Source organism: Panulirus ornatus, chromosome 45 (genome assembly GCF_036320965.1).
Source record: "Panulirus ornatus isolate Po-2019 chromosome 45, ASM3632096v1, whole genome shotgun sequence".
NCBI classification, from domain to species: Eukaryota; Metazoa; Arthropoda; class Malacostraca; order Decapoda; family Palinuridae; genus Panulirus; species Panulirus ornatus.
Genome location: NC_092268.1, coordinates 5,987,795 through 6,014,465, shown reverse-complemented (window position 1 = coordinate 6,014,465; position 26,671 = coordinate 5,987,795). Strand labels below are relative to the sequence as shown.

Genomic DNA, 26,671 nt, shown 5'->3' with positions numbered 1-26,671 from the left:
CGTCGTGTTCAAAGGGGGTCGTACCGTTGTGTTCAAAGGGGGTCGTACCGTCGTGTTCAAAGGGGGTCGTACCGTCGTGTTCAAAGGGGGTCGTACCGTCGTGTTCAAAGGGGTCGTACCGTCGTGTTCAAAGGGGTCGTACCGTCGTGTTCAAAGGGGTCGTACCGTCGTGTTCAAAGGGGTCGTACCATCGTGTTCAAAGGGGTCGTACCGTCGTGTTCAAAGGGGTCGTACCGTCGTGTTCAAAGGGGTCGTACCGTCGTGTTCAGAGGGGTCGTACCGTCAAGGGGTCGTACCGTCGTTTTCAAGGGGTCGTACCGTCGTGTTCAGAGGGGTCGTACCGTCGTGTTCAAAGGGGTCGTACCGTCGTTTTCAAGGGGTCGTACCGTCGTGTTCAAAGGGGTCGTACCATCGTGTTCAAGGAGTTCAGTACAGCATTGTTCAGCATAGCCACAGCGAACATGCAAAGTACTTGATATAACGAGGTAATTATCTCGTAAGGAAGGTAGTAATTAACCATGACAGCTGTTAATTACGGTTGTTAACCCCCCCTAGTAGGCCTGAACCGTTAATTGCCGGGGAAGGTAATTAGCTGTACAAGGAGACACCTTTAATTGGCAATACGTCACACAGTACGGAAGGTAATTACCGGTAATTACATCATGTAGTTAATGAAAGGATAGTGACCCTTATCGCCTCCCTCCATAAAGGTTCACCTGCTTGCTCCCTCGGGTACAGGACATGTAATGAGGCAATTAGATGGTTGATGATTTAAGTGAAGGCCTTTCTCAAAGTAATTAACGTCGTCTGGGGTTAATGGAATCAGAGATCACGGTGGTGTTGTGACCCCAGTGTATGAGGTACACGGGGGCGTGTATACAACTTGTATGTATGTTGTATTGAGAGAGAGAGAGAGAGAGAGAGAGAGAGAGAGAGAGAGAGAGAGAGAGAGAGAGAGAGAAGAAATAGAGATAAAGAAGAGAGAGGAGAGAGAGAGAGGAGAGAGAGAGAGAGAGAGAGAGAGAAGAAATAGAGATAAAGAAGAGAGAGAGAGAGAGAAGAAATAGAGATAAAGAAAGAGAAGAGAGAGAGAGAGAGAGAGAGAGAGAGAGAGAGAGAGAGAGAGAGAGAGAGAGAGAGAGAGAGAGAGAGAGAGAGGTTGCCTAACGACCCTTAGCTTGTACCAGGGTGGTTTATCTGCTGAAGCACCATTAAAGACTAGACCAGCTGACCCTTGGGGGGGGGGGGGGGGGAGTGTGGGGTAACTCTCTCTCTCTCTCTCTCTCCAACAAGTGACCTTCTGGTTGACCGGATTTGTTCATGACGTGAACACCGGAATTGCGCACTCCAGAGTTCACTTGTCCGGGACAAGCTAAGATTATCCGGAAGACCGTAATATTATCCGGAAGGGACGTTAGATTATCCGGAAGACCGTAATATTATCCGGAAGGGACGTTAGATTATCCGGAAGGGCAAGAGAGTAAGATCGGGTGGGGGGGGTAGTAACTGGAACGTGATCTTGATTTAGGAGGATATGATTTGGTGTTATATCCGGGTCGAGGTAGAGAGATGCAGCGTTCCTTGACCTTACGAAACTATTGAGTGGGGGGGGGGTGTTACTTGGCCTGGGGGGAGGAGGGTGTTACTTGGCCTGGGGGGAGGAGGGTGTTACTTGGCCTGGGGGGAGGAGGGTGTTACTTGGCCTGGGGGGAGGAGGGTGTTACTTGGCCTGGGGGGAGGAGGGTGTTACTTGGCCTGGGGGAGGAGGGTGTTACTTGGCCTGGGGGAGGAGGGTGTTACTTGACCTGGGGGAGGAGGGTGTTACTTGGCCTGGGGGGAGGAGGGTGTTACTTGGCCTGGGGGGAGGAGGTGTTACTTGGCCTGGGGGGAGGAGGGTGTTACTTGGCTGGGGGAGGAGGGTGTTACTTGGCCTGGGGGAGGAGGGTGTTACTTGCCTGGGGGAGGAGGGTGTTACTTGGCCTGGGGGGAGGAGGGTGTTACTTGGCCTGGGGGAGGAGGGTGTTACTTGGCCTGGGGAGGAGGGTGTTACTTGGCTGGGGAGGAGGGTGTTACTTGGCCTGGGGGAGGAGGGTGTTACTTGGCCTGGGGGGAGAGGGTGTTACTTGGCCTGGGGGGAGGAGGGTGTTACTTGGCCTGGGGGAGGAGGGTGTTACTTGGCCTGGGGGGGAGGGTGTTACTTGGCCTGGGGGAGGAGGGTGTTACTTTGGGCCCGGGGGAGGAGGGGTTACTTGGCCTGGGGGGAGGAGGGTGTTACTTGGCCTAGGGGAGGAGGGTGTTACTTGGCCTGGGGGAGGAGGGTTTTTACTTGGCCTGGGGGAGGAGGGTGTTACTTGGCCTGGGGGAGGAGGGTGTTACTTGGCCTGGGGGGGGGAGGGTGTTACTTGGCCTGGGGGAGGAGGGTGTTACTTGGCCTGGGGGGAGGAGGGTGTTACTTGGCCTGGGGGGAGGAGGGTGTTACTTGGCCTGGGGGAGGAGGGTGTTACTTGGCCTGGGGAGGAGGGTGTTACTTGGCTGGGGGAGGAGGGTGTTACTTGGCTGGGGAGGAGGGTGTTACTTGGCCTGGGGGAGGAGGGTGTTACTTGGCCTGGGGGGAGGAGGGTGTTACTTGGCCTGGGGGAGGAGGGTGTTACTTGGCCTAGGGGGAGGAGGGTGTTACTTGGCCTGGGGGAGGAGGGTGTTACTTGACCTGGGGGAGGAGGGTGTTACTTGGCCTGGGGGGAGGAGGTGTTACTTGGCCTGGGGGGAGGAGGGTGTTACTTGGCCTGGGGGAGGAGGGTGTTACTTGGCCTGGGGGAGGAGGGTGTTACTTGGCCTGGGGGAGGAGGGTGTTACTTGACCTGGGGGAGGAGGGTGTTACTTGGCCTGGGGGAGGAGGGTGTTACTTGGCCTGGGGGAGGAGGGTGTTACTTGGCCTGGGGAGGAGGGTGTTACTTGGCCTGGGGGAGGAGGGTGTTACTTGGCCTGGGGGGAGGAGGGTGTTACTTGCCTGGGGGAGGAGGGTGTTACTTGGCCTGGGGGGAGGAGGGTGTTACTTGGCCTGGGGGGAGGAGGGTGTTACTTGGCCTGGGGGGAGGAGGGTGTTACTTGGCCTGGGGGAGGAGGGTGTTACTTGGCCTGGGGAGGAGGGTGTTACTTGGCCTGGGGGAGGAGGTGTTACTTGGCCTGGGGGAGGAGGGTGTTACTTGGCCTGGGGGAGGAGGGTGTTACTTGACCTGGGGGAGGATGGGTGTTACTTGGCCTGGGGAGGAGGAGGTGTTACTTGCCTGGGGGGGGAGGGTGTTACTTGGCCTGGGGGGAGGAGGGTGTTACTTGGCCTGGGGGAGGAGGGTGTTACTTGGCCTGGGGGAGGAGGGTGTTACTTGGCCTGGGGGAGGAGGGTGTTACTTGGCCTGGGGGGAGGAGGGTGTTACTTGGCCTGGGGGAGGAGGGTGTTACTTGGCCTGGGGGGAGGAGGGTGTTACTTGGCCTGGGGGAGGAGGGTGTTACTTGGCCTGGGGGAGGAGGGTGTTACTTGGCCTGGGGAGGAGGGTGTTACTTGGCCTGGGGGAGGAGGGTGTTACTTGGCCTGCGAGTACGCTGGCGAGTGATCCACCCGCCGGCGTAACGTGACGTCACAACCCCTCCCCCTTCCCCCGCCCCTTCTCAAGTGTGACGCGATTGAGTTACGGGCGTGACCGGGGCGTTAAACCCGTAACAGCCCCGCCATACACGGCAGGTAACAGACTGTTACGTGTGTGTGTGTGTGTGTGTGTGTGTGTGTGTGTGTGTGCGTGTGTCTGTGTATGTGTGTGTCTATGTGTGTGTGTGTGTGTGTGTGTGTGTATGTGTGTGTGTGTGTGTGTGTGTGTGTAAGTATATGTGTGTGTGTGTGTGTGTGTGTGTGTGTGTGTGTGTGTGTGTATGTGTGTGTGTGTGTGTGTGTGTGTGTATGTGTGTGTCTATGTGTGTGTGTGTGTGTGTATGTGTGTGTGTGTGTGTGTGTGTGTGTGTGTACACATAGCCCCAGTGTACAGGCAGGGTGTACAGGTAAGGTGGGTGTGTAGGTGTAGGTACACAGCAGGGAACCAGCACAACACTGGCCAGGGAAAGTAACAGATGGGATCCCCTCCCCCCCCCCCCCTCAGGTGTGTGTGTGTGTGTGAGGGAGGGGGGTTTGGGGGGGTCGTGGGTTCGTCCCCTCCCCCACCACTTCCCCTCAGGGTGTGGGGGAGGTGTGTGTGTGTGGGGGGGGGGGAGAGTTGGGGATCCGCCTTTGTGGCTAATTTAGCCCACAAAAAAAAAAAGAAAGAAAAAAAAGAGATAATTTGGTCCCCCCTCCCGTGAGGGGGGGGGATGAGAGGGGAAGGGGAGGGGTGTGTGTGGGGGGTGGGGGGGTTAGGATTGTTGTTGACTATATGTAGTTATGATGAAGGTAAATATGTATATATATGTGTGGTAGACAGTTCCAGCATTGATAGATAGATAGATAGATAGGTAGATGGATAGATCGATTGATTGATTGATAGATTGATGGCTAGGTGTACCGGCTTCACCTTGATTATGTAGATAGATAGATAGATTGATAGATAGGTGTTTCCGGGTTTCCGCTTGAATATGGATATAGATAGATAGATAATAGATAGATTGATTCATAGATAGATGTACCGGGTTCCTCTTGCTTGTGGACATAGATAGATAGATTGATAGATAGATAGACAGATACATAGATATAGATTGATAGATAGGTGTACCGGGTTCCGCTTCCTTGTGGACATAGATAGGTAGATAGATAGATAGATAGAAAGACAGATAGATAGATAGACATAGAAATAGGTGTACCGGGTTTCCGCTTGATTATTGATATAGATAGATAGAAATAGATAGATAGACACGAACCCCCCCCACCCCCTTCCCAGTCCTTTCCCTGTATTGAGAAAGTGGTAATGCAGGAGGGGAGGATGTGGTCATGCAGGAGGGGAGGATGTGGTCATGCAGGAGGGGAGGATGTGGTCATGCAGGAGGGGAGGATGTGGTCATGCAGGAGGGGAGGATTTACTCAACGAGGGGGGGGGGGGGTAGTAGCATTGTTGTGTAAGGTGAGGTCCAGTGTGTGTGTGTGTATGTGTGTGTGTGTGTGTGTGTGTGTACACGCACACATAAGCTATTCACTCATATTTTGACCAATTCTCTCTCTCTCTCTCTCTCTCTCTCTCTCTCTCTCTCTCTCTCTCTATATATATATATATATATATATATATATATATTATATATATATATATATTATATACAACACACACACACAATTTATATTACTATTCTGTCGTGTCTATACAAACTACTAATTTAATTCATTTCAGAAAGTAAACACGTAATGTTTTTACTATTTACTTTCCATATATAAATATACATACAACTTTGTTTTCTATCAAGGTTTTAATGCCTATATTTCCTATATATGATGTGAAATATGTGATATAGTCAACATACACGTGGTAGACAGCCAGGCTAACACGGGCGGCGGTAGATTTAACAACGTAGTTAACATTAAGTTAACATGTACACCTGTGCTGCTGGCCTGGTTCAATTTGGCTACTCAGGAAGGGGGGGAGGGGGTTAAATAGCCTTTCCCTCATTAATTAACATCTGTCTCCCCCTCACAGGCACTTTAGGGGGGGATGTTAATATAACACTTCCTCTGCCCCCCTCTACAACCATTACCTCCCCCCATTACACCCAGTACATGGTAAATTGTAACAACACCCACCCACCCCTTCCCAATTACGAAGTTTGAAGTTTAGTATAACCCATTAAACCCATTACGCGGTGTAACCCATTTTCGTGTGGGTTAATGAGAGCAGCGGCTGGGGTTAATTACCCTCAAGAGAAATAATTCAACGATAAATAATTTATTTATGTAACAAAAACACAACTTGAAGTGGGGGGGGAGGGGGAAAGTAACCGGCTGGCAGGATTGGTCGCTGGAGGTTTTGATCGCTGGGGAAAAAAGCCGTTGGCCAACACGCCATTTAAAAACTTTCGGTAATAGTTCAACGAATAAACGACCATTATCTCTCGACGCTGTGGTGGTTATAATTCCTCTCAACCATATAGGAATAGTAATGGATCTTTATTAATTGGTGGTAACGGTATGGGAGTAATTAGATGGTATTTCGACTGTCGCAAATAAGTTTTAAGTTGGGGGATGAGTTGCCGGGGTGAGGGAGAGGGTAGTGCGCGTGCGTGGTGGCCGGTACGTCAGAGGCGGGACCCAGACCCAGTTCACACCTCCAGTCGTGGGTTGTGGGTCACCGGGAAGGTCGCCGGCCCGACGTCTCGTACGACTCGAGTCCATGGCGAAATTCCTTATAATGACATTAAATGATAAATAAAACTGGGTGTATCAATAACACCATTTAAGATAAATATAAAGAACTGACACCATTAAATAATTAGCTCATTATATACCACATGAACAGATGGATTGATTTATATGTATATGTACATTTCGTGTTGAACACATACGCTGTCATTTATCCAAATTATTCTGATAAAGTAAATAAAGATAACGAAATAAAGATAAGATCAGAGTGGGGAAGACGTGTTTAGAATGAACAAAAAACATTGACGTCCAAGGTACATTAGAAAGCCCAGGTGATACAATGTGTATGAACATAAAAACTTGATAGACATTTAGAGAACAAAATGTATATTAATAATCTTGTAGACATTTATATGAGGAAATGTATATTTATGAACTTGTAGACATTTATACAAGAAAATGTCTATTAAATGTAGACATTTATATAAGAAATATTTTGGTATTATTGAAATTTATATAAGAAATATATTGGTATTATTGAAATTTATATAAGAAATATTTTGGTATTATTGAAATTTATATAAGAAATATTTTGGTATTATTGAAATTTATATAAGAAATATTTTGGTATTATTGAAATTTATATAAGAAATATTTTGGTATTATTGAAATTTATATAAGAAATATTTTGGTATTATTGAAATTTATATAAGAAATATTTTGGTATTATTGAAATTTATATAAGAAATATTTTGGTATTATTGAAATTTATATAAGAAATATTTTGGTATTATTGAAATTTATATAAGAAATATTTTGGTATTATTGAAATTTATATAAGAAATATTTTGGTATTATTGAAATTTATATAAGAAATATTTTGGTATTATTGAAATTTATATAAGAAATATTTTGGTATTATTGAAATTTATATAAGAAATATTTTGGTATTATTGAAATTTATATAAGAAATATTTTGGTATTATTGAAATTTATATAAGAAATATTTTGGTATTATTGAAATTTATATAAGAAATATTTTGGTATTATTGAAATTTATATAAGAAATATTTTGGTATTATTGAAATTTATATAAGAAATATTTTGGTATTATTGAAATTTATATAAGAAATATTTTGGTATTATTGAAATTTATATAAGAAATATTTTGGTATTATTGAAATTTATATAAGAAATATTTTGGTATTATTGAAATTTATATAAGAAATATTTTGGTATTATTGAAATTTATATAAGAAATATTTTGGTATTATTGAAATTTATATAAGAAATATTTTGGTATTATTGAAATTTATATAAGAAATATTTTGGTATTATTGAAATTTATATAAGAAATATTTTGGTATTATTGAAATTTATATAAGAAATATTTTGGTATTATTGAAATTTATATAAGAAATATTTTGGTATTATTGAAATTTATATAAGAAATATTTTGGTATTATTGAAATTTATATAAGAAATATTTTGGTATTATTGAAATTTATATAAGAAATATTTTGGTATTATTGAAATTTATATAAGAAATATTTTGGTATTATTGAAATTTATATAAGAAATATTTTGGTATTATTGAAATTTATATAAGAAATATTTTGGTATTATTGAAATTTATATAAGAAATATTTTGGTATTATTGAAATTTATATAAGAAATATTTTGGTATTATTGAAATTTATATAAGAAATATTTTGGTATTATTGAAATTTATATAAGAAATATTTTGGTATTATTGAAATTTATATAAGAAATATTTTGGTATTATTGAAATTTATATAAGAAATATTTTGGTATTATTGAAATTTATATAAGAAATATTTTGGTATTATTGAAATTTATATAAGAAATATTTTGGTATTATTGAAATTTATATAAGAAATATTTTGGTATTATTGAAATTTATATAAGAAATATTTTGGTATTATTGAAATTTATATAAGAAATATTTTGGTATTATTGAAATTTATATAAGAAATATTTTGGTATTATTGAAATTTATATAAGAAATATTTTGGTATTATTGAAATTTATATAAGAAATATTTTGGTATTATTGAAATTTATATAAGAAATATTTTGGTATTATTGAAATTTATATAAGAAATATTTTGGTATTATTGAAATTTATATAAGAAATATTTTGGTATTATTGAAATTTATATAAGAAATATTTTGGTATTATTGAAATTTATATAAGAAATATTTTGGTATTATTGAAATTTATATAAGAAATATTTTGGTATTATTGAAATTTATATAAGAAATATTTTGGTATTATTGAAATTTATATAAGAAATATTTTGGTATTATTGAAATTTATATAAGAAATATTTTGGTATTATTGAAATTTATATAAGAAATATTTTGGTATTATTGAAATTTATATAAGAAATATTTTGGTATTATTGAAATTTATATAAGAAATATTTTGGTATTATTGAAATTTATATAAGAAATATTTTGGTATTATTGAAATTTATATAAGAAATATTTTGGTATTATTGAAATTTATATAAGAAATATTTTGGTATTATTGAAATTTATATAAGAAATATTTTGGTATTATTGAAATTTATATAAGAAATATTTTGGTATTATTGAAATTTATATAAGAAATATTTTGGTATTATTGAAATTTATATAAGAAATATTTTGGTATTATTGAAATTTATATAAGAAATATTTTGGTATTATTGAAATTTATATAAGAAATATTTTGGTATTATTGAAATTTATATAAGAAATATTTTGGTATTATTGAAATTTATATAAGAAATATTTTGGTATTATTGAAATTTATATAAGAAATATTTTGGTATTATTGAAATTTATATAAGAAATATTTTGGTATTATTGAAATTTATATAAGAAATATTTTGGTATTATTGAAATTTATATAAGAAATATTTTGGTATTATTGAAATTTATATAAGAAATATTTTGGTATTATTGAAATTTATATAAGAAATATTTTGGTATTATTGAAATTTATATAAGAAATATTTTGGTATTATTGAAATTTATATAAGAAATATTTTGGTATTATTGAAATTTATATAAGAAATATTTTGGTATTATTGAAATTTATATAAGAAATATTTTGGTATTATTGAAATTTATATAAGAAATATTTTGGTATTATTGAAATTTATATAAGAAATATTTTGGTATTATTGAAATTTATATAAGAAATATTTTGGTATTATTGAAATTTATATAAGAAATATTTTGGTATTATTGAAATTTATATAAGAAATATTTTGGTATTATTGAAATTTATATAAGAAATATTTTGGTATTATTGAAATTTATATAAGAAATATTTTGGTATTATTGAAATTTATATAAGAAATATTTTGGTATTATTGAAATTTATATAAGAAATATTTTGGTATTATTGAAATTTATATAAGAAATATTTTGGTATTATTGAAATTTATATAAGAAATATTTTGGTATTATTGAAATTTATATAAGAAATATTTTGGTATTATTGAAATTTATATAAGAAATATTTTGGTATTATTGAAATTTATATAAGAAATATTTTGGTATTATTGAAATTTATATAAGAAATATTTTGGTATTATTGAAATTTATATAAGAAATATTTTGGTATTATTGAAATTTATATAAGAAATATTTTGGTATTATTGAAATTTATATAAGAAATATTTTGGTATTATTGAAATTTATATAAGAAATATTTTGGTATTATTGAAATTTATATAAGAAATATTTTGGTATTATTGAAATTTATATAAGAAATATTTTGGTATTATTGAAATTTATATAAGAAATATTTTGGTATTATTGAAATTTATATAAGAAATATTTTGGTATTATTGAAATTTATATAAGAAATATTTTGGTATTATTGAAATTTATATAAGAAATATTTTGGTATTATTGAAATTTATATAAGAAATATTTTGGTATTATTGAAATTTATATAAGAAATATTTTGGTATTATTGAAATTTATATAAGAAATATTTTGGTATTATTGAAATTTATATAAGAAATATTTTGGTATTATTGAAATTTATATAAGAAATATTTTGGTATTATTGAAATTTATATAAGAAATATTTTGGTATTATTGAAATTTTTATATTCTTTAATTTGTTCTTTTTACTGAGGGTTTGAACGTGGGTTTGGAGTAGTATGGTTAACGGAAGAAAATGAAAAATGGACGCTTCCTCATGTGGACGAAGGGGGCACACACACCATTTTCTGTTGACAATTTGGGGTTTTATTTCTTCCTAAATAAACCTAAAAAAGGAAAAAAATTGGACCATTTCTGTCGACCATTTGGGGCGTTTTTTCTTCTTCTTGTTGCCCCAAACAAACGTCAAAAAAAAAAATGGTTGGCCAAGTGTTGGACATTTCAACACAGGAGACTTTTGTATCTGGCAGTGTGGCGCGGCGACACTGGGTCCACAGTCAACCCAGCTGTTCATCATCCACCTCTAGGAGAGTTGGTCGATGGAAATGTATATATATAAATATATATATATATAATTATATATATAATATATAATATATATATAATATATATATTTTATATGGAACCATGGAGCGGAAGTGGATCATAGGGTGGGGGAGGGGGCGAAAATTCTGGGAGCCTTGAAGAATGTGTGGAAGTCGAGAAACATTATCTCGGAAAGCAAAAATGGGTATGTTTAAAGGGAATAGTGGTTCCAACAATGTTGTATGGTTGCGAGGCGTGGGCTATGGATTAGAGTTGTGCGCAGGAGGATGGATGTGCTGGAAATGAGATGTTTGGGACAATGTGTGGTGTGAGGTGGTTTGATCGAGTAAGTAATGTAAGGGTAAGAGAGATGTGTGGAAATAAAAAGAGCGTGGTTGAGAGAGCAGAAGAGGGTGTTTTGAAGTGGTTTGGGCACATGGAGAGGATGAGTGAGGAAAGATTGACCAAGAGGATATATGTGTCGGAGGTGGAGGAACAAGGAGAAGGGGAGCCAAATTGGGGGTGGAAAGATGGAGTGAAAAAGATTTTGGTGTGATCGGGGCCTGAACATGCAGGAGGGTGAAAGGAGGGCAAGGAATAGAGTGAATTGGATCGATGTGGGATACCGGGGTTGATGTGCTGTCAGTGGATTGAATCAGGGCATGTGAAGCGTCTGGGGTAAACCATGGAAAGCTGTGTAGGTATGTATATTTTGCGTGTGTGCACGTATGTATATACATGTGTATGGGGGGGGGTTGGGCCATTTCTTTCGTCTGTTTCCTTGCGCTACCTCGCAAACGCGGGAGACAGCGACAAAGTATAAAAAAAAAAAAAATATATATATATATATATATATAATATAATTTTATAATATATATTTTTTTTTTTTTTCTTTTTTTCTTACTATTCGCCATTTCCCGCGTCAGCAAGGTAGCGTTAACAACAGAGGACTGAGCCTTTAAGGGAATATCCTCACTTGGTCCCCTCCTCTGTTCCTTCATTAGGAAAACACTAAAAACGAGAGGGGAGGATTTCCAGCCTCCCGCTCCCTCCCCTTTTAGTCGCCTTCTACGACACGCAGGGAATACGTGGCAAGTATTCTGCCTCCCCTATATATATATATATATATATAATATATATATATATATATATATATTTATATATATATATATATATATACATATATATATATATTATATATATATATATATATATATATATATATATATATATATATATATATATATATATATAGGGGAGGATGATTGTTGCCAAATAACGAAAGTAAAGTTAGGTTTTTGGTGAGTGTGTTACGAGTTGATCGTTTACTGTGTGTGTGTGTGTGTGTGTGTGTATGTGTGTGTGTGTGGAGTAATACCATCATTTAGCCCAATTGGAGGTCGAGTGTAGTTAAGTCCGGGTTGTTCAACAAGAAAGGACAGTTAAGGGCCACACAACCCTGTCATTGTGTGGGTTGGTCAGACCTAACGACTATGTGACCCGGAAACCGTTAGCCCCCCCTCCCCCCCCCTCATTATTTCCAGGTTGCAATCCGGCCTCGTGCTGAAACATGCCTAAGGGAGAGAAAGGAAGGGTTGGAGGGAGGGAATGTATATACTTGTTCATATGGCCATTTTGAAATCAAACTAGATACATATTCACTGGGGGTTTTTTGGTCAGAATATATATATATATATATATATATATATATATATATATATATATATATATATATATATAGATAGATAGATAGATAGATGGATAGATATTCGGATGTGTGTAGGTGGGTTGGGCCATTCTTTCGTCTGTTTCCTTGCGCTACCTCGCTAATGCGGAGACAGCGACAGAGTATAATATGATATATATATAAAATATATATATAATATATATATATATATAATATATATATATTTTTTTTTTTTTTTTTTTTTTTTTTCAAACTATTCGCCATTTCCCGCGTTAGCGAGGTAGCGTTAAGAACAGAGGACTGAGCCTTTGAGGGAATATCCTCACCTGGCCCCCTTCTCTGTTCCTTCTTTTGGAAAATTAAGAAAACGGGAGGAGAGGATTTCCAGCCCCCCGCTCCCTCCCCTTTTAGTCGCCTTCTACGACACGCAGGGAATACGTGGCAAGTATTCTTTATCCCCTATATATATATATATTCCTATGAGTCCACGGGGTAAAATAAAACAGGGTAAGTTGCCAAGTGCACTTTCGTGTCATAATCACATCATCATCATCAGGGGAGACACAAGAGAGAAATATAACAGTCACTTGATATACAACGAAGATGATGACGTAGCTAAGACGCCAATTGGGGTCAACTTGGCTAGTATATGTTAATGTATGAACACACACACACACACACACACACACACACACACACACACACACACGAACGAATTTAGACCAAACCACATAGAAAACGTATTGTCACACACACACACACACACACACACCACAGTATAGTTGTGTAAGGTGTGTCACGTGGAGTCCAGCGGCCACCACCACGCGCCTTGTGTGTGAAGAATTGCGGTGGAACAGACGGGCCAGTACGATCGTTAGGGCCGGGGGGGGGGGGGGGCTCACCGCTGTGCTCTGGTACATACCTGTGAGGTGTGTGTGTGTGTGTGTGTGTTGGTCTGTATGTCTGTGCTCGTGTGTGTCTGTGTGACTATGGGTCTGTGTCCGTCTGTGTATGTTCATGTCTGTATCTTTCTGTGTATGTTCATGTCTGTGTCCGTCTGTGTATGTTCATGTCTGTGTCCGTCTGTGTATGTTCATGCCTGTGTCTGTGTGTGTATGTTCATGCCTGTGTCTGTGTGTGTATGTTCATGCCTGTGTCTGTCTGTGTATGTTCATGCCTGTGTCTGTGTGTGTATGTTCATGTCTGTGTCCGTCTGTGTATGTTCATGTCTGTGTCTATGTTCATGTCTGTGTCTGTCTGTGTATATTCATGTCTGTGTCTGTCTGTGTATGTTCATGTCTGTGTCTGTCTGTGTATGTTCATGTCTGTGTCTGTCTGTGTATATTCATGTCTGTGTCTGTCTGTGTATGTTCATGTCTGTGTCTGTCTGTGTATGTTCATGTCTGTGTCTGTCTGTGTATGTTCATGTCTGTGTCCGTCTGTGTATGTTCATGCCTGTGTCTGTGTGTGTATGTTCATGCCTGTGTCTGTGTGTGTATGTTCATGCCTGTGTCTGTCTGTGTATGTTCATGCCTGTGTCTGTGTGTGTATGTTCATGTCTGTGTCCGTCTGTGTATGTTCATGTCTGTGTCTATGTTCATGTCTGTGTCTGTCTGTGTATGTTCATGTCTGTGTCTGTCTGTGTATATTCATGTCTGTGTCTGTCTGTGTATGTTCATGTCTGTGTCTGTCTGTGTATGTTCATGTCTGTGTCTGTCTGTGTATGTTCATGTCTGTATCTTTCTGTGTATGTTTATGTCTGTGTCCGTCTGTGTATGTTCATGTTTGTGTCTGTCTGTCTATGTTCATGTCTGTGTATATTCATGTCTGTGTCCGTCTGTCTATGTTCATGTCTGTGTATGTTCATGTCTGTGTCCGTCTGTGTATGTTCATGTCTGTGTCCGTCTGTCTATGTTCATGTCTGTGTATGTTCACATCTGTGTATGTTCATGTCTGTGTATGTTCATGTCTGTGTATGTTCATGTCTGTGTCCGTCTGGTCGTGTTGTGTGCGACATGTCATAATAACCCAGATCATAAAATGTCTGGTCACTTACTGCAAACTTTGTCTGTATTGCATGAATGACACCCCTGCCCCCCTTGTGAGGTTCCTACACCCTCCCCCCCTTGTGAGGTTCCTACACCCTCCCCCCCTTGTGAGGTTCCTACACCCTCCCCCCTGTGAGGGTTCCTACACCCACCCCCTTGTGAGGTTCCTACACACCTCCCCCCCTTGTGAGGTTCCTACACCCTCCCCCCTTGTGAGGTTCCTACACCCTCCCCCCTTGTGAGGTTCCTACACCCTCCCCCCATTTTGTGAGGTTCCTACACCCTCCCCCCTTGTGTGAGGTTCCTACACCCCCCCCCCTTGTGAGTTCCTACACCCTCCCCCCTTGTGAAGTCCCTACACCCTCCCCCCCTTGTGAGGTTCCTACACCCTCCCCTTCTTGTGAGGTTCCTACACCCTCCCCCCTTTGTGAGGTTCCTACACCCTCCCCCCTTGTGAGGTTCCTACACCCTCCCCCCCTTGTGAGGTTCCTACACCCTCCCCCCTTGTGAGGTTCCTACACCCTCCCCCCCTTGTGAGGTTCCTAACACCCTCCCCCCCTTTGTGAGGTTCCTACACCCTCCCCCCCTTGTGAGGTTCCTACACCCTCCCCCCCTTGTGGAGGTCCCTACACCCTCCCCCCCTTGTGAGGTTCCTACACCCTCCCCCCCTTGTGAGGTTCCTACACCCTCCCCCCCTTGTGAGGTTCCTACACCCTCCCCCCCTTGTGAGGTTCCTACACCCTCCCCCCTTGTGAGGTTCCTACACCCTCCCCCCCTTGTGAGGTTCCTACACCCACCCCTCCTTGTGAGGTTCTACACCTCCCCCCCTTGTGAGGTTCCTACACCCTCCCCCCTTGTGAGGTTCCTACACCCTCCCCCCTTGTGAGGTTCCACACCCTCCCCCTTGTGAGGTTCCTACACCCTCCCCCCTTGTGAGGTTCCTACACCCTCCCCCCTTGTGAGGTTCCTACAACCCACCCCTCCTTGTGAGGTTCCTACACCCTCCCCCCTTGTGAGGTTCCTACACCCACCCCCCCTTGTGAGGTTCCTACACCCTCCCCCCCTTGTGAGGTTCCTACACCCACCCCCCCTTGTGAGGTTCCTACACCCACCCTCCTTGTGAGGTTCCTACCCCTCCCCCCTTGTGAGGTTCCTACACCCTCCCCCCTTGTGAGGTTCCTACACCTCCCCCCCTTGTGAGGTTCCTACACCCACCCTCCTTGTGAGGTTCCTACACCCTCCCCCCTTTTGTGAGGTTCCTACACCCTCCCCCCTTGTGAGGTTCCTACACCCTCCCCCCCTTGTGAGGTTCCTACACCCTCCCCCTTGTGAGGTTCCTACACCCACCCCTCCTTGTGAGGTTCCTCACCCTCCCCCCTTTGTGTGAGGTTCCTACACCCACCCCCCTTGTGAGGTTCCTACACCTCCCCCCCCTTGTGAGGTTTCCTACACCTCCCACCTTGTGAGGTTCCTACACCCTCCCCCCCTTGTGAGGTTCCTACACCCTCCCCCCCTTGTGAGGTTCCTACACCCTCCCCCCTTGTGAGGTTCCTACACCCTCCCCCCCTTGTGAGGTTCCTACACCCTCCCCCCCTTGTGAGGTCCCTACACCCTCCTCCCTTTGTGAGGTTCCTACACCCACCCCTCCTTGTGAGGTTCCTACACCCTCCCCCCTTGTGAGGTTCCTACACCCTCCCCCCTTGTGAGGTTCCTACACCCTCCCCCCCTTGTGAGGTTCCTACACCCTGCCCCCTTGTGAGGTTCCTACACCCTCCCCCCTTGTGAGGTTCCTACACCCTCCCCCTTGTGAGGTTCCTTACACCCTCCCCCCCTTGTGAGGTTCCTACACCCACCCTCCCTTGTGAGGTTCCTACACCCTCCCCCTTGTGAGGTTCCTACACCCTCCCCCCTTGTGAGGTTCCTACACCCTCCCCCTTGTGAGGTTCCTACACCTCCCCCCTTGTGAGGTCCTACACCCTCCCCCCCTTGTGAGGTTCCTAACCCACCCCCCCTTGTGAGGTTCCTACACCCTCCCCCCTTGTGAGGTTCCTACACCCTCCCCCCCTTGTGAGGTTCCTACACCCACCCTCCTTGTGAGGTTCCTACACCCTCCCCCCCTTGTGTAGGTTCCTACACCCTCCCCCCCTTGTGAGGTTCCTACACCCCCCCCCTTGTGAGGTTCCTACACCCACCCCTCCTTGTGAGGTTCCTACACCCTCCCCCTTTGTGAGGTTCCTACACCCTCCCCCCCTTGTGAGGTTCCTACACCCTCCCCCCTTGTGGGTTCCTACACCCTCCCCCCTTGTGAGGTTCCTACACCCACCCCTCCTTGTGAGGTTCCTTACACCCTCCCCCCCTTGTGAGGTTCCTACACCCACCCCCCTTGTGAGGTTCCTACACCCTCCCCCCTTGTGAGGTTCCTACACCCTCCCACCCTTGTGAGGTTCCTACACCCTCCCCCCCTTGTGAGGTTCCTACACCCTCCCCCCCTTGTGAGGTTCCTACACCCTGCCCCCTTGTGAGGTTCCTACACCCTCCCCCCTTGTGAGGTTCCTACACCCTCCCCCCTTGTGAGGTTCCTACACCCTCCCCCCTTGTGAGGTTCCTACAACCCACCCTCCTGTGAGGTTCCTACACCCTGCCCCCCTTGTGAGGTTCCTACACCCACCCTCCCTTGTGAGGTTCCTACACCCACCCTCCCTTGTGAGGTTCCTACACCCACCCTCCCTTGTGAGGTTCCTACACCCACCCCCTTTACATCCCATCACACCTGAATGCTTCTTACTGTAAATAAATAAATATATATATATATATATATATATATATATATATATATCTAGATATATATTTAGATATCTGGGAGTGGATCTGTCAGCGGATGGAACCATGGAAGCGGAAGTGGATCATAGGGTGGGGGAGGGGGCGAAAATTTTGGGAGCCTTGAAAAATGTGTGGAAGTCGAGAACATTATCTCGGAAAGCAAAAATGGGTATGTTTGAAGGAATAGTGGTTCCAACAATGTTGTATGGTTGCGAGGCGTGGGCTATGGATAGAGTTGTGCGCAGGAGGATGGATGTGCTGGAAATGAGATGTTTGAGGACAATGTGTGGTGTGAGGTGGTTTGATCGAGTAAGTAAACGTAAGGGTAAGAGAGATGTGTGGAAATAAAAAGAGCGTGGTTGAGAGAGCAGAAGAGGGTGTTTTGAAATGGTTTGGGCACATGGAGAGAATGAGTGAGGAAAGATTGACCAAGAGGATATATGTGTCGGAGGTGGAGGGAACGAGGAGAAGAGGGAGACCAAATTGGAGGTGGAAAGATGGAGTGAAAAAGATTTTGTGTGATCGGGGCCTGAACATGCAGGAGGGTGTAAGGAGGGCAAGGAATAGAGTGAATTGGAGCGATGTGGTATACAGGGGTTGACGTGCTGTCAGTGGAGTGAATCAAGGCATGTGAGGCGTCTGGGGTGGACCATGGAAAGCTGTGTAGGTATGTATACACGTGTGTGGACATGTGTATGTACATGTGTATGGGGGGGGGGGGGGTTGGGCCATTTCTTTCGTCTGTTTCCTTGCGCTACCTCGCAGACGCGGGAGACAGCGACAAAGTATAAAAAAAAAAAAAAAAAAAAAAAAATATATATATATATATATATATATATATATATATATATATATGTTGCCTCATACAGCAAGTAACAGTTGGGTGAGCCATGGTTAGGTCTGTGTTGTGTAATGGTACACGTAATAATGTAAAGGTTGAGTGGTGGAATATTTCCCAACAAACCCGACATATTGATTTCCCTGCTCCAGACCCTGTGGAAATATGTATTGTGGGGGGAAATATGTAGTGTTGGATGGTCTATATGTATTGTGGGGGGAAATATGTAGTGTTGGATGGTCTATATGTATTGTGGGGGGGAAATATGTAGTGTTGGATGGTCTATATGTATTGTGGGGGGGAAATATGTAGTGTTGGATGGTCTATATGTATTGTGGGGGAAATATGTAGTGTTGGATGGTCTATGTGTATTGTGGGGGGGAAATATGTAGTGTTGGATGGTCTATATGTATTGTGGGGGGGGGGGGAATATGTAGTGTTGGATGGTTTATATGTATTGTGGGGGGAAATATGTAGTGTTGGATGGTCTATATGTATTGTGGGGGGGGGGGAAATATGTAGTGTTGGATGGTGTATATGTATTGTGGGGGGGAAATATGTAGTGTTGGATGGTGTATATGTATACAAATGATCTTGTAATTAAATGAATATGTAAATGATTACATGGAACATGTAGATGAAGGGATAAAGATGTGAATAATTACATGGAATATGTAGATAGAGTGAGAAATATGTGAATAATGACGTGGAACATGTAGATAGAGGGAGAAATATGTGAATAATAACATGGAACATGTAGATAGATTGAGAAATATGTGAATAATAACATGGAACATGTAGATAGAGGGAGAAATATATGAATAATAACATGGAACATGTAGATAGAGGGAGAAATATGTGAATAATAACATGGAACATGTAGATAGAGGGAGAAATATGTGAATAATAACATGGAACATGTAGATAGATTGAGAAATATATGAATAATAACATGGAACATGTAGATAGAGGGAGAAATATATGAGTGATAACATGGAACATGTAGATAGAGGGAGAAATATATGAATAATAACATGGAACATGTAGATAGAGGGAGAAATATATGAATAATAACATGGAACATGTATATAGAGGGAGAAATTTATGAATAATAACATGGAACATGTAGATAGAGGGAGAAATATGTGAATAATAACATGGAACATGTAGATAGAGGGAGAAATATATGAATAATAACATGGAACATGTAGATAGAGGGAGAAATATATGAATAATAACATGGAACATGTAGATAGAGGGAGAAATATGTGAATAATAACCTGGAACATGTAGATAGAGGGAGAAATATATGAATAATAACATGGAACATGTAGATAGAGGGAGAAATATGTGAATAATAACATGGAACATGTAGATAGAGGGAGAAATATGTGAATAATAACATGGAACATGTAGATAGAGGGAGAAATATGTGAATAATAACATGGAACATGTAGATAGAGGGAGAAATATGTGAATAATGACATGGAACATGTAGATAGAGGGAGAAATATATGAATAATAACATGGGAACATGTAGATAGAGGAAAGAGGAAAAATATATGAATAATAACATGGAACATTGTAGATAGAGGGAGAAATATATGAATAATAACATGGAACGTAGATAGAGGAGAAATATAGAAATAAACTGAACATGTAGATGAGGGGAGAAATATATGAATAATAACATGGAACATGTAGATAGAGGAGAAATATATGAATAATAACATGGAACATGTAGATAGAGGGAGAAAATATTATGAATAATAACATGGAACATGTAGATAGAGGGAGAAATATATGAATAATAACATGGAACATGTAGATAGAGGGAGAAATATATGAATAATAACATGGAACATGTAGATAGAGGGAGAAATATATGAATAATAACATGGAACATGTAGATAGATTGAGAAATATGTGAATAATAACATGGAACATGTAGATAGAGGGAGAAATATTGAATAATAAACATGGAACATGTAGATAGAGGGAGGAAAATATATGAATATAAACATGGAACATGTAGATAGAGGGAGAAATATATGAATAATAAGAACATGAGAGAATGAAAAATGAGAATATAGGAATGTAGAAGAGAAGAAATATATGAATAATAACATGGAACATGTAGATAGAGGAGAAATATGTGAATAATAACATGGAACATGTAGATAGAGGGAGAAATATTATGAATAATAACATGGAACATGTAGATAGATGGGAGAAATATGTGAATAATAACATGGAACATGTAGATAGAGGGAGAAATATATGAATAATAACATGGAACATGTAGATAGATTGAGAAATATGTGAATAATAACATGGAACATGTAGATAGAGGGAGAAATATATGAATAATAACATGGAACATGTAGATAGAGGGAGAAATATATGAATAATAACATGGAACATGTAGATAGAGGGAGAAATATATGAATAATAACATGGAACATGTAGATAGAGGGAGAAATATATGAATAATAACATGGAACATGTAGTAGAGGAAATATTGAATAATACTGGAACATGTAGATAGATGAGAATATATGAATAATAACATGGAACATGTAGATAGAGGGAGAAATATGTGAATAATAACATGGAACATGTAGATAGAGGGAGAAATATATGAATAATAACATGGAACATGTAGATAGAGGGAGAACACAGTTGCCAGTCCTCTGTTCACTATACCAGACCCCAAGTGTGTCCCTCCCTGACTGGCCTCTCACAACCGCTGGGGAATTGCTTTTAACGAGTTACTGAACCAAAGCTGGGTATTGTTGGCTGCCAGCTTAAGCTGCCCGTAACGCAAGGAACCAAGCTAAGCGTAGAGCGTAGCCACATTGGAACGCCCTCAGGCGTATAGCGTACATAGCGTAGGGTAGCCTAATACACTGGCGTATCTGTACGCTTATCATGGTCTACTACAATGGTTTATCTCTAAGCTTATCATGGTCTACTACAGTGGTTTATCTCTAAGCTTATCATGGTCTACTACAATGGTTTATCTCTAAGCTTATCATGGTCTACTACAGTGGTTTATCTCTAAGCTTATCATGGTCTACTACAGTGGTTTATCTCTAAGCTTATCATGGTCTACTACAGTGGTTTATCTCTAAGCTTATCATGGTCTACTACAATGGTTTATCTCTAAGCTTATCATGGTCTACTACAATGGTTTATCTCTAAGCTTATCATGGTCTACTACAGTGGTTTATCTCTAAGCTTATCATGGTCTACTACAGTGGTTTATCTCTAAGCTTATCATGGTCTACTACAGTGGTTTATCTCTAAGCTTATCATGGTCTACTACTGTGGTTTTTCTTAAGCTTATCATGGTCTACTACAATGGTTTATCTCTAAGCTTATCATGGTTACTACAGTGTTTTTCTTAAGCTTCAGGTACTCAATGGTTTACCTAAGCTTATCATGGTCTATACAATGGTTTATCTCTAAGCTTATCATGGTCTACTTCAGTGGTTTATCTCTAAGCTTTCATGGTCTACTACAGTGGTTTATCTTAAGCTTATCATGGTCTACTCAGTGGTTTATCTCTAAGCTTATCAGGTCTACTACAGTGGTTTATCTCTAAGCTTATCATGTCTACTACAGTGGTTTATCTCTAAGGGTTATCATGGTCTACTACAATGGTTTATCTCTAAGCTTATCATGGTCTACTACAGTGGTTTATCTCTAAGCTTATCATGGTCTACTACAATGGTTTATCTCTAAGCTTATCATGGTCTACTACAGTGGTTTATCTCTAAGCTTATCATGGTCTACTACAGTGGGTTATCTCTAAGCTTATCATGCTTAATTCCAGGGGTTTATATTTAACTTAAACCTCACTTACTTAAGCTGTATTAAGCTGTGGGTTTATATTTAGCATAAATTCGGCTTATCTTCACACTGGTAAGCTGACCATAAGCTACCTTCTGTCACAGCTTGACACTGCCCCTCCAGCAGGCAGACACAGGGCAGTACCCAGCAGACAGACACAGGGCAGTACCCAGCAGACAGACACAGGGCAGTACCCAGCAGGGAGACACAGGGCAGTACCCAGCAGACAGACACAGGGCAGTACCCAGCAGGCAGACACAGGGCAGTACCCAGCAGGCAGACACAGGGCAGTACCCAGCAGGCAGACATAACCCAGCAGGCAGACACAGGGCAGTACCCAGCAGGCAGACACAGGGCAGTACCCAGCAGGGAGACACAGGGCAGTACCCAGCAGACAGACACAGGGCAGTACCCAGCAGGCAGACACAGGGCAGTTTCCCAGCAGGGAGGACACAGGGCAGTACCCAGCAGACAGACACAGGGCAGTACCCAGCAGGCAGACATAACCCAGCAGGCAGACACAGGGCAGTACCCAGCAGGCAGACACAGGGCAGTACCCAGCAGGCAGACACAGGGCAGTACCCAGCAGACAGACACAGGGCAGTACCCAGCAGGCAGACACAGGGCAGTAAACCCAGCAGGCAGACATAACCCAGCAGGGGAGACACAGGGCGTACCCAGCAGGCAGACATAACCCAGCAGGCAGACACAGGGCAGTACCCAGCAGGCAGACATAACCCAGCAGGCAGACACAGGGCAGTACCCAGCAGGCAGACACAGGGCAGTACCCAGCAGGCAGACACAGGGCAGTACCCAGCAGGCAGACACAGGGCAGTACCCAGCAGGCAGACATAACCCAGCAGGCAGACACAGGGCAGTACCCAGCAGGCAGACACAGGGCAGTACCCAGCAGGGAGACACAGGGCAGTACCCAGCAGGCAGACATAACCCAGCAGGCAGACACAGGGCAGTACCCAGAAAGGGAGACACAGGGCAGTACCCAGCAGGCAGACATAACCCAGCAGACACACAGGGCAGTACCCAGCAGACAGACACAGGGCAGTACCCAGCAGACAGACATAACCCAGCAGGCAGACACAGGGCAGTACCCAGCAGGCAGACACGGCAGTACCCAGCAGGCAGACATAACCCAGCAGACAGACACAGGGCAGTACCCAGCAGACAGACACAGGGCAGTACCCAGCAGGCAGACATAACCCAGCAGGCAGACACAGGGCAGTACCAGCAGACAGACACAGAGCAGTACCCAGCAGACAGACATAACCCAGCAGGCAGACACAGGGCAGTACCCAGCAGGCAGACACAGGGCAGTACCCAGCAGGCAGACATAACCCAGCAGACAGACACAGGGCAGTACCCAGCAGGCAGACATAACCCAGCAGGCAGACACAGGGCAGTACCCAGCAGGCAGACATAACCCAGCAGGCAGGCACAGGGCAGTACCCCGCAGACAGAAAACAGGGGGAGTACCAGCAGGCAGACATAACCCAGCAGGCAGACACAGGGCAGTACCCAGCAGGCAGACATAACCAGCAGGCAGGGCACAGGGCAGAACCCAGCAGGCAGACATAACCCAGCAGACAGACACAGGGCAGTACCCAGCAGGCAGACATAACCCAGCAGGCAGACACAGGGCAGTACCCAGCAGGCAGACATAACCCAGCAGACAGACACAGGGCAGTACCCAGCAGACAGACACAGGGCAGTACCCAGCAGGCAGACATAACCCAGCAGGCAGACACAGGGCAGTACCCAGCAGGCAGACATAACCCAGCAGACAGACACAGGGCAGTACCCAGCAGGCAGACATAACCCAGCAGGCAGACACAGGGTAGTACCCAGCAGGCAGACACAGGGCAGTACCCAGCAGACAGACACAGGGCAGTACCCAGCAGGCAGACACAGGGCAGTACCCAGCAGGCAGACACAGGGCAGTACCCAGCAGGCAGACATAACCCAGCAGACAGACACAGGGCGTACCCCGCAGACAGACACGGGCAGTACCCAGCAGGCAGACATAACCCAGCAGGCAGACACAGGGCAGTACCCAGCAGACAGACACAGGGCATAACCCAGCAGGCAGCACAGGGCAGTACCCAGCAGACAGAACAGGGGAGTACCCAGCAGGCAGACATAACCCAGCAGACAGACACAGGGCGTACCAGCAGGCAGACACAGGGCAGTACCCAGCAGGGAGACACAGGCAGTACCCAGCAGACAGCACAGGGCAGTACCCAGCAGGGAGACACAGGGCAGTACCCAGCAGGCAGACACAGGGCAGTACCCAGCAGGCAGACACAGGGCAGTACCCAGCAGACAGACACAGGGCAGTACCCAGCAGACAGACCCAGGGCAGTACCCAGCAGGCAGGGAAAAGGGCAGTACCCAGCAGGCAGAATAACCCAGCAGGGAGACACAGGGCAGTACCCAGCAGGCAGACACAGGGCAGTACCCAGCAGACAGACACAGGGCAGTACCCAGCAGGCAGACACAGGGCAGTACCCAGCAGACAGACACAGGGCAGTACCCAGCAGGCAGACATAACCCAGCAGACAGACACAGGGCAGTACCCAGCAGGCAGACACAGGGCAGTACCCAGCAGGCAGACACAGGGCAGTACCCAGCAGACAGACACAGGGCAGTACCCAGCAGGCAGACACAGGGCAGTACCCAGCAGACAGACACAGGGCAGTACCCAGCAGGGAGACACAGGGCAGTACCCAGCAGACAGACACAGGGCAGTACCCAGCAGGCAGACATAAACCCCGCAGACAGACACAGGGAGTACCCCGCAGACAGACACAGGGGCAGTACCGCAGGCAGACACAGGGCAGTACCCAGCAGGCAGACATAACCCAGCAGGCAGACACAGGGCAGTACCAGCAGACAGACACAGGGGAGTACCCCGCAGGAGACACAGGGGAGTACCCAGCAGACAAGACACAGGGCAGTACCCAGAGGCAGACACAGGCAGTACCCAGCAGGCAGACACAGGGCAGTACCCAGCAGGCAGGGCATAACCCAGCAGGCAGACACAGGGCAGTACCCAGCAGACAGACACAGGGCAGTACCAGCAGGCAGACATAACCAGCAGGCAGACACAGGGCAGTTTCCCGCAGGGAGACACAGGGCAGTACCCAGCAGACGACACAGGGCAGTACCCAGCAGGCAGACACAGGGCAGTACCCAGCAGGCAGACACAGGGCAGTACCCAGCAGACAGACACAGGGCAGTACCCAGCAGGCAGACATAACCCAGCAGGGAGACACAGGGCAGTACCCAGCAGGCAGACACAGGGCAGTACCCAGCAGGCAGACACAGGGCAGTACCCAGCAGACAGACACAGGGCAGTACCAGCAGGCAGAATAACCAGCAGGGAGAACAGGGCAGTACCCAGCAGGCAGGCAGTACCCAGCAGGCAGACAGTGCCCCGTGTGTACTAACGTGTGTTCTGGTGTGTACTTGCAGGCGCTGGGCTCGTGTTTCCGAGGGTTGACGGTCGAGGAGTGGCCCAACCCAAGCCTGGACCGCTGGCCCTCCACCTCCTGGGCCAGTGTGAGGGCCGGAGTCGACAAGATACCCTGGCCCGCGTGGGCAGAGGTCAAGGTGAGTTACGAGGTCCCTGACCCAGATAGGGCCAGGTCAAGGTGAGTTACGGGGGTGGGGTCATGTCAAGGTGAGTTACAGGGTCTTTGACTCGTATGGGGCCAGGTCAAGGTGAGTTACGAGGTCCCTGACCCAGATAGGGCCATGTCAAGGTGAGTTACGACAGTGGGGTCAGGTCAAGGTGAGTTACAGGGTCCTTAACTCGTATGGGGTCCGGTCAAGGTGAGTTACTGGGTTCTTGACTCGTATGTGGCCAGGTCAAGGTGAGTTACAGTGTCCTTGACCCACATAAGGCCAGGTCAAGGTGAGTTACAGTGTCCTTGACCCACATAAGGCCAGGTCAAAGGGATTAAGTGTCCTTGACCCCCTAAGGCCCGGGCAAGGGGAGTTTTCGTGTCCTTGACCCACATAAGGCCAGGGCAGTAACCATTTTAGTACTTAATTGTACTATTGATGTAGCCATTTTAGTACTTAATAGTACTATTGATTTAGCCATTTTAGTACTTAATAGTGCTAATGATTTAGCAATCTTCGTACTTAATAGTACTATTGATTTACCAATTTTAGTACTTAATAGTACTATTGATTTAGCCATTTTAGTTTATGTGCTGACACCTGATTTCTTAAGAACAAAGTCTTTATTTATTTCCAAGTGAGAATGATAAATTGCTGTACATGTCGAGTTAGTGAAAAGTTAACTTTAACATATATATTAGATGTAATTCATAATTTAATTGGTGTAATTGTGCAGGATTTGCAAGTAATCATTATGTCTTGTTTCATCTTGTATCACTTAACCCTCCACACAGAAACAGTAATTGGTTATTACACAGGTCAAGGTATTACTAATAAGAACAGCCAGTTTGTAGACTGAAGAGATATACAGTGTGTGTAGTTGTGTGTGTGTGTGTGTGTGTGTGTGTGTGTGTGTGTGGGTACTTCAGCTCTTGAGAACAATTTAACTCACATCATTAAAAAGTCTTC

General features: G+C 43.5%; 1 protein-coding gene across 1 annotated transcript in view; it reads left to right on the top strand.

Annotated features, from left to right (window-relative positions):
• DAAM (disheveled-associated activator of morphogenesis-like protein) overlaps positions 1 to 26,671 on the top strand; it is a 113,171-nt gene that overhangs the window by 30,209 nt on the left and 56,291 nt on the right. The window contains 1 exon segment of the mRNA XM_071688108.1: positions 25,550 to 25,687. Coding sequence (XP_071544209.1) covers positions 25,550 to 25,687 — 138 coding nt within the window.